This window comes from Rattus norvegicus, chromosome 18 (genome assembly GCF_036323735.1).
Source record: "Rattus norvegicus strain BN/NHsdMcwi chromosome 18, GRCr8, whole genome shotgun sequence".
Lineage (NCBI taxonomy): Eukaryota > Metazoa > Chordata > Mammalia > Rodentia > Muridae > Rattus > Rattus norvegicus.
The window spans coordinates 62,086,169-62,094,977 of NC_086036.1; the positions used below are offsets into that span (position 1 = coordinate 62,086,169).

Sequence of the window (8,809 nt, forward strand, 5' to 3'; positions counted from 1 at the left end):
AACCTGCTCTTGAGAAAACACAGCAGCTAGGATAGAGAGGGCGCGCCGCCCCCACTCCATTTAAAAGAGATGAAGCGATGCTAGCCACAGGAAGCCAGGGGACAACCACTTCAGCAACAATCGGTAGTAAGAAGATCGGCTCTCCAAGGGCGCGGCAATGAAAGCGTAGCTGTGGAACAGCTGTGAGCTGAGAACCGCGAAAGAGGAGGAAGCGATACAAAATCTGACCATGGCCACCGCTCTCAACTCACCCCTGCCTCCCCTCTTCTGCTACCTGTTCCCGTGGGAAGGAAAGGGATCCCTCTTCAAAACTGCCTCCCTGCTCTTCCAATCACTGCATCATTTGGGGAGGGGCCCATGTGCCATTTGGGGGTATAATTTAGGATAGGAAGTTGGAGACGAAACTGTAATCACCGGAACCCAGCATATGTACCACACGGGCAAGGACAGAGAAGCAGGCTGGGTGGGACGCCACAGAGACAATATGATCACTTCAAAGGAGCAATTGATCTCCTATGGCAACCTTCCTTTCAACTTTGATGCAACACACCTGTAATTCTAGAACTTGGGAGGCTGGGGTGGGAAAATAGGGAGTTCAAGGCCAGCCTGAACTAAATGAGACAGCTAGATCTCCTTTAAAAGAGTCAATAAAACACTTTCCCAATTTTTAGCTTTTATTAGTTTAATTTTTTAGTGGTGTGTGTGTGTGTGTGTGTGTGTGTGTGTGTGTGTGTGTGTGTAGGGCATGTTCATGCTATAACATGTGTGTGGTTGTCAGAGAACAACTTGCAGGATTTAGTTCTCACATACTGCGTGGGTCCCAATTGTTGAACTCAGGTAACGAGGGTTGGCAGCAATTCTGTCTACCTACGGGGCCATATGTCAGCCCCTGGCTCAGCTTTTAACGGACACAGGACACATACATGAGTAGCAACAGAAGTCCTACAATGCTTAACACATTTAAATCAAATCTGCCCTTTTCCTTTTTGCACTAACAGCCATTCACTCCATGATTTAACAAGTACATATGGACGGAGCACTCTTCTTCAAGGTCGGGGCTGACCTGTGAGGTCAAGGCTGTGAGAACAGATGGCCCATGGCCTCTGAGGTTGACAGTTAGAGACGGCCTGGTGCAGAAGGGAGAGCATCTTCCCTGGATGTGAGTCGGGCCCTCCCTGCTCTTTAGCCACTTTGTCCCATTCCCTCCTTTATGGTGGCTCGCAGTGCTTGTGAAGGCAAGCATCCTGTAAAGGGGCCCGTGTGTCCTGAACAAGTCACGGTCACCCACAGAGCTCCTCTGTTTCCCCTTCCTTGGCTACAGAGACCAGGGGATGGAGGCAGTGGAAGGAGCAAAAGAATCCATAAACAAAAGTCCAGCAGACTTAGGATCTCAAGTCTTATTTCTGCAGGAACTCCATTTGCAACCCGAGGCAAAAAAGCAGCCTTCTCTAATCCTCCAAAATGGAGTCGGCATCCAATTCCACCTGGCTGTGCTGTCCACCACTCTGTCTGTAGTCACAAAGAACCTTCGGTGGTCAGCAGGGGACACTGCAACATGCAAAGATGCTCAGTGTCACTTTCCACGACACTAGATTTCTGGACTACCCTACACTTGGAGAAGCTTCCAGAAGCAAGGCTTGTTGACCAGTAGAGAAACACCGCTGTTGTGTCTAAGCCTAGTTTTACTTTTTAAAATGTATGCTGGGTCCTACCAGAAGCCGTAGGTTTCCAAATAAAATCCCATTGCCAGGTGTGGGATACTTCTCCAGAGCTGTTGGTCAGAAGTGTCCTGGGGACACCCTAGAACAATACAGACATTTATCAGTGCCCTTGGCTATCCTCCAGAACTTGATAATGAGCCCCAATTGGTGAAGACACCATGCATTTTTGTCACAGGACATGGAGAAATCAAAAATTAATAAAAAATATTATATATGTGTACTTTTTAAAATCTCAATTATAAAATTCATAGAAGTCAGGGGGTGTCCACCGCACAACTTTTGCCTGCCACCCCCATGCCACACTTGAGGTTGTGGGGTGATAGGAAGTGACATCAATTGACTTAGCACTTCCCTCAAACCTTGAGCTCCCAAAGCACAGCCCACAAGCTAACTCATTTGCAAAGCTTGAAGCAGCTCTAAACATCATTAATACGATCCTCAGATTCCAAAGGAGAAAATGAAAGCCTGAGTCTTAAGAAGTAGCTCAAGGTCAAAAAAAAAAAAAAAAAAAAGGAAGGAAGGAAGACAGACAGACTGACTGACTAGTGCTGGGATTCAAAGAGGAGCGGCAAGTTTGTGAGCCTGTGTGTTCCGACATCACCAAAGCCCTAGAAGGGGAAAGCAATCGGCAACCTGCCAGAACACGGCTCTCTGTAGCCTTCCCTCGGCCTTCCCTGAGATGACCTTCAGCCAAGACCTCAGCTCTATCAATCCCTCGGTGCTAGCCTAATTAAGTGGCCCTCTCGCTCTAAGTAAACACATCTGCAGAAACACCACATGGACCTCCGAGTTCCCACAGGCGACACAGCCACATGGTTGCTCTATCTTGAAGGAAAGTGCAAGTTCCTGCATCCCGGAGTCATTTTTTCCCATGGGAACCTGAACCACCTTAGGCTAGAGCACTCCCCAGTGAGCGGGCCTTGGGGAGACAGAGGGAGGGGCCGAGCATCTGTATCCCGTCTCGACTGGGAGACTCAGGAACTAAGACTAAAATCACAGGTGGTTTTCTCAACCGTGCTTACTAATACGGTCTGTGGTGAAGAGCCACCCTGGGAAACAAACCCAAGGCTTCCCTTGCCTGAGACATCATTCCTAGCTCCGGTCTCTTTCCGTCATTAGTACAGTGGAAAGGACGCAGATCTGAATTAAGTTGTAGCCTCTGTGTACCTGCTCCAGTGACAAAGGGTTTTGTTCAAGATCAAGCCCTTCGACTATCTGAACTTCATTCTTTTATGTGCTGATATCCTCTAGAAGGGCTCTAAGTTCTCAACAGATATGTAAATCTTTGACCAAAGAGTTTATGTTTGCTGGGCACAGCCTCAACCAATAAATGCCGGATTGTTTTTCCGACATATGTACATTTTAACGCAGCATTTTCAGTAAAGCACCATCAAAGAAAGATAAAATAATGGTTTGAAAAAGGAACACCCCCTTGTGTTGGATGGAGGGAAGGGTTGAGATAGGGGTCGCAGGGAGGCAGCGATGGTCGTTCTAGGAGGGTGGAGTTTTCCCTGCCTGTTTTATATGCTTGCCTTGGCTGTCATGAATCCCGACTTCAGAGAAATCATGCCGGGAGGCTCTGATGTCTTAACTACTGGTGAGAGAATGTCCTGGGCTGATTAGAATATTGCTGGGCAAATGTTAGCTTTAGACTCATTAAGTTGTCACTGGCACTCATGCGAGGAGCGTTTAAACTCGGGGGCTTGGCAGTTTGCACGTTGGCAGCAAAATCTCTAGAGACATGGACCGACCGGAAGGAAGGCTGTACGCACATGAACCCGTTTTGTATATAACACGATCGTTTAAATCCAACTGTCCAAATCAGACCTCAAGGGCAATGGCTCCAAAGGATACCCAAGATCACAGTGGGTGTTAGCGTTCCCCTGGACTATAGGAAATGTTCAGCCATTTGAGTTTAGTCTTCCTTTTCACCCTACCTTACGGGCTCCTCTGAGATAGTAAAGGAACCCAGAGCTTAGAAGTCAGACAAACCTGGATTCAAATCATGGTGGCTGCATGTGTGACTGTGAGGGCTTGGCCATGACACTCTCTCCATACCTCTGATTATCATATTCCCCCTCAGCCAAACTGAGGAAATAGGAAAGCTACAGGTGGCTCTATGCGTCCCAGACAATGTAAACAAAGTTCACAGCCTCCTGCCAAGTCCAAAGTTAGTCTTCAAACTATTGTTACTCAATATCGAGAGCTGAAATTCAGAGAAGAGCTGCTTAGCTGAAGCCACAAACCACAAGGCTGTCCAGGACAAAAACCGTTGTGAACCCACTTCACATTTCACAGCAACGAGTCAGGCTCATCTCGATCCTCCGTTCATTTTACATAGGTTCAGATCTACACCCCCCCCCCCGCCTTGCCAACTATGACCTTTTGAGAAAAAAAAATCCCTTCAGCAAGCTCTGAATCCTTTCATATGCTAAAAATCATTCACTAGACACCTGTATTTTCCCAGTGCCGAAGCCATTTCCTGATAGGTGCTGCAGTGCTTATAGCTTGAGAGGAACTGGGGTGGGGGTATGCTTTCCAGGTGAGGTGGCAGCGGCTCTCCTTTTAGGGTGCTAGGCTGAGAAAGCAGCAGCCACTTGCTCAGATGCAGAAGCATCCGTGCTCCTGAGAATCTGGCAAAAGAGTTTACAGTGCCGATAGCTTTTAATCTTCCCAGTGCTTTGACCCTTTGGTACGGTCAGTTCCTTATGTTGTGGTGAGGCCCAACCATGAAATTCTTTTCATCGCGGCTTCATAACTGTCATCTGGCTACTGTTATGAATCATAATGGAAACACATTTCCTGAGATAGATGATTGGCAAAGGGATTACAATCCCCAGATTGAGAACCACTGGTTTATACCCTGTCTGAAGTTTGAAGACCCTGCTTGGCATTCCTTTGACTTCAACGCACATTAAGACGCAGATCCCAGTTGCAGGGACCTCAGTGGAGTCTGGTAGTCAACCCAATGACCAGGCAATGTCAGGAGAGTTGTTGGTAAGACTTGAAAGAGAAGGAACTATAGGGCCACACCCCAGCCTCTCACAGCACTGTCATTCTTTTTTTTTTTTTAACAGAATTATTTATTTATTTTATGTATATGAGTACACTGTAGCTGTCTTCAGACGCACCAGCAGAGGGCATCAGATCTCATTACAGATGGTTGTGAGCCACCATGTGGTTGCTGGGATTTGAACTCAGGACCTCTGGAAGAGCAGCCAGTGCTCTTAACCACTGAGCCATCCCTCCGCAACCCCACTCTGTCATTCTTGAAGCTCAAGAATCAAGCGAAGAAACTTCCAAGTGACGTTAATTATAAAAGTATCTGGCCACAGTGGGACAACACACCTGGGAGGTGGGAAGAGGAGGCTAGCATGAATTGGAAGCCAGAGGCCAGCCTGAGCTACCGAGTGAGACCCTGTCTCAAACAGCAAAACAAAAGTAGGGAAAAAAAAAGCTGACAGAATATGCACAGAACTCCATGAAGAAATTAATAAATTTATAAACTGTGTCAGCCGCACATAGTAGCACATCCAGCACTTGGATGGTCAGAAAGATCTTGAGTTCAAGACTAGACTGGACTATATAGTGAGGTCCCGTCTCAAAACAACTAAACACCACAATGCTATTAGCATACTTGGGACTGATGTCATTTTCTCGAGCTGAAACAGCCCTTCCCGTTAGACAGATTAAAATTCTTCACTCTTTTCCTTGATAGAGCACTAGGTCCAACAGGCTGTTCCATTGAGTAACTGGTTAGTGAACGCATGTGCTGAGACACGCGCGTTAATGCCTCTGAGTGAGCTAGGGTAATCGAGATACCACACTACTTTAAGAAACCTGGAAACGTTAGCCAAGGGAGCGTAACAAATAGAATAATCAGGCACTGGTGGTTTCTAAAAGCTTGACACAAGTTCTGTAACCGTCACTGATTTATGTGACATCTGACCTTTCAGGACTGAACAGATGAGCGAACCATCTAAGGGACACGCTCCATGTTAAATTAGCAGTTTTATACAGCAGTGATAGGAAAACAACATGTCCTAGGAAATACTGTGGCCACGTGGATGAAACACACGACCAGACCCAGGCAAGTAGCCCTGCAGCCAGTACTAAGCCATTTTACCAGCTGGATGACCTTGCTCACCCCGTGCACCTCTAAGTCTCCATCTGCCAGTTGAACATGTCCCTCACGTTTAGACTACCATTCAACTCTAACCATCACGTGCAGGGGCAGGGAGCCCTCATCTGGAGCTCGCATAGGTGAAGCAGCTAATGTCAATCCATCCTAGCTTCCAGTGGCTGCTCTAAAAGCACACTTCAACTAACAGTGCTTCCATAAATCCCACTGATCTGCTCTGGAAGCAACTCACACCCGAGCCTTGGGAGTAAGGAAGAAAGTTTCCAGTTTCCTATACAGAAAGCGTTGTGATTCGCTGGTTGGCCGCAGCATAGTGAAGACACACTGGGATTTGTTTTACTTTGTAGCGCCCAAGTAGCTTCTCAGTCCGCTCTAAGTGCCTTAACCCGATGCCTTGCACAGCATCTTAAAAACTCAGACAAGCAACAGACATTTAGGGATATGTGTGCCACCTCAATTCTGTGGGAGAACGGAGCAGAAGTTCGGAATTCAATCATTCAAAAATCAATTGTTAGCTCCCAAAAGGGGGAAAACAACGGAGCATCGTCCTCTCCTTTGGGGATAGGATCCACCTGTTTTAACTCCGGGCTTGCACAAGGAATCACCTGGGCCTGTGCATGTTTAATTTTAACAGTGGCTGCCACTCTCCCAGGTAAACCCGTGATCTTTTTTTTTTTTTTTTAAAGACCATGAGTTTCAACAATCTTGACGTTTGTTTTCACTCAAAGCAACCACCCCATCTACCCACAATCCTCCCGGTTACAACTTTGCCTAGAGAGACCGTGACAGTGGTACACTCTGTCCCAACACAAGGTCAAAAGCAAGCCAAGTGCCAAGTATTTCCTTGTTGCTGACAATATTTTCAAAACAAAACGCAAATGAGCAGCAAGGCATTCCTCTTCGCCAAGTTTACACCCACAGTTCAAGCCGCTCTCATCAACTTGCAAAGTTTTTCACTCCAACCTCTACCTTGCAAGCTTTTCGCAGAACCAAAACAGTACAGGTTCTCAAATCTCAGGCACTTACTGGCTGCAAACTCAGTTGCTCAGCTTTGCTCCCAGCCCAGGAGCACAACTGTTCGCACTGAGGGAGCGCACCACCCCAGTACCACCCTGACACGGGCACACACAGCCCTGGCTCCATTAGCGCCCTTCCAAAGCCCTGCTTGACAGCGACGCCTGTCCCTCTAGACTTCTCAGAGCCCCAACTTTACCTGAAGCACGTGGTGAGCTCGCCTGAAGACTTCAGACACGGGTATTTGGTCGTGGTGATCTTGTTTTCCGAGCACACTTCTCTAAGGGAGGAGGAAAAAAAGTTGAAGAGGAAACTCCGTTAAGGTCGCGGGGAGAGAGCAGAGCAGTACGCTCTGGGCTCTGCGTCTAGACGCAAAGGCTGCTACTGGTCCCTGGTCCCGGGCGGAGACAGGACAGCGGGCACCGGGCGATCCCACTACCAAGCGACAAGAAAAACCAACGAAAGTTCACATCAAGCGCGGCGGGAACAGGACAGAGGGTATCCGGCTTCCCCACTCACAGCTCGGGGCGCTGAGGCGGTTCCCGCAAGAGATGGAAGTCACCTGAAACAGCTCACCTCTCCGCCAGTGGCTCAGCGAACTGGGACCTGTGGATCCGCCACCTGAGACCGTCTGCACCCCGCCAGCCAGTCCTGATCGCACCCAGCACGTCCTCCCTCTAGGGCAGGTGGCGCCTTACCTGTCTCGGTCCTCGGGTTCCTCTCGGAAGGTCCACGTGTGTCCCAGCGCCAGGAGTAGCAGCAGCGGCCCCAGGCTCTTGCCCAGCTGCCCCTTGACTGCTCCTCCCCGGCTCAGAGGAAGCGGCGGCACCATCGGGGAAGCTCGCCGGCTTCTTCTCGGCACCCGAGCTCTCTCCCTGCGCTGTGCCCGGGGAGGCTCCGCGGCCGCAGCCGCCTTCCCCTCTCGCCAGCAGAGGGCGCCGGAGAGCTGGGGCGCTTGCACCACCTGCGGGCCCCCTTCAAACTTGGGGTGAGAGGGGGTGAACCAAGCTTGTCAAAGGGGTGTCTGCCTTGCGCGGCCAGAGGGAGGATGCCGGAGTCCCGGGAAATCTCTTCTGGACAATCAGATTCGAGTAACAAACAGGCTGAACTTGGCTTCAGGCTGCGCCCTCCTCTCTTCCACCCCTGGGAGAGAAGCGCGGAGTTGAGGCAGCCAGGCGCTCCTTTGCATTTTTATTCCAAGGTCTCAGCCTGGGAGGAGGAGTTGCTGGCTGTCACCAGGGCGAGAGGAGGAGAGGAGCGGGGTTAATAGCTTCCTTCCTGTTGTCAGTTAACTTCCACAGCGAAGGGTCAAGCCAATGTTTGCCTTTTCGCTCGCAAGTGCTTTTCCTCTGTCCGGGTTCTCGCTTAGAATATGAAAGGGTGAGCAGCGGTTAGAGGGGGTCTCCTGTATCGCCCTTCCAAACGTGACATAACCCAATCAGGAAAGTGTAGAATCTTCGTTCCCTTTTAGAGGAAATTAGGTCGTTTCACTCGTCCACAACCCTTTGTGCCGCGATTTTCTTGGTAACTGCAGTTCAGGACAAGTGAGAAATTCCCAGCTGAGGGTTTTGAACCCAGGTGCCTGTACCTAACTGGTACCTAGTAGGGGGTTCCTTTTCACAGCCAGTTAAAGGACGAACAAGTCAGGAAGAGTCTCAGGCACAGCGATCGCTGTGACAAGGGAAGAAGCACTCACACACATGCAGAGGACTCTCCACAAGTGCGGATTGTCAGAACCTGTAGGTTGGGGTGGGGGTGAGTCTTGTTTTCCTCCCATCATTTCTGATTGGCTGACTTAAAGGGAGTTGACAGGCTTGTGGCTTCATCCAAACTAAAAAAAAAAAGGATGCCCAGGTCAGCCAGAAGGGCGTCCTTGTCATGGTGGGGGTGGATCTTAATTCTGGGTGACAAAGGAGCCAGGAGTTTGCCCTCT

At 49.3% G+C, this 8,809-nt stretch overlaps 1 protein-coding gene and 1 long non-coding RNA gene across 5 annotated transcripts in view; one reads left to right on the forward strand and one right to left on the reverse strand.

Moving 5' to 3' along the window:
- Window positions 1-7,708, reverse strand: part of Ccbe1 (collagen and calcium binding EGF domains 1) — a 244,056-nt gene extending 236,348 nt beyond the window's left edge. For both annotated transcript variants that reach the window (XM_017601124.3, XM_039097364.2), the window contains exons 1-2: window positions 7,575-7,708; window positions 7,076-7,156 (exon numbers count right to left, since the gene is read on the reverse strand). In XM_017601124.3, the coding sequence (XP_017456613.1) occupies window positions 7,076-7,156; window positions 7,575-7,708 (215 nt within the window). The remainder of the gene's footprint in view (window positions 1-7,075; window positions 7,157-7,574) is intronic.
- Window positions 7,709-7,726: 18 nt separating this feature from the next.
- Window positions 7,727-8,809, forward strand: part of LOC108348805 (uncharacterized) — a 28,042-nt gene continuing 26,959 nt past the window's right edge. For all 3 annotated transcript variants that reach the window (XR_005496443.2, XR_005496442.2, XR_001842127.3), the window contains exon 1: window positions 7,727-7,864. This is a non-coding gene — a long non-coding RNA (uncharacterized LOC108348805). The remainder of the gene's footprint in view (window positions 7,865-8,809) is intronic.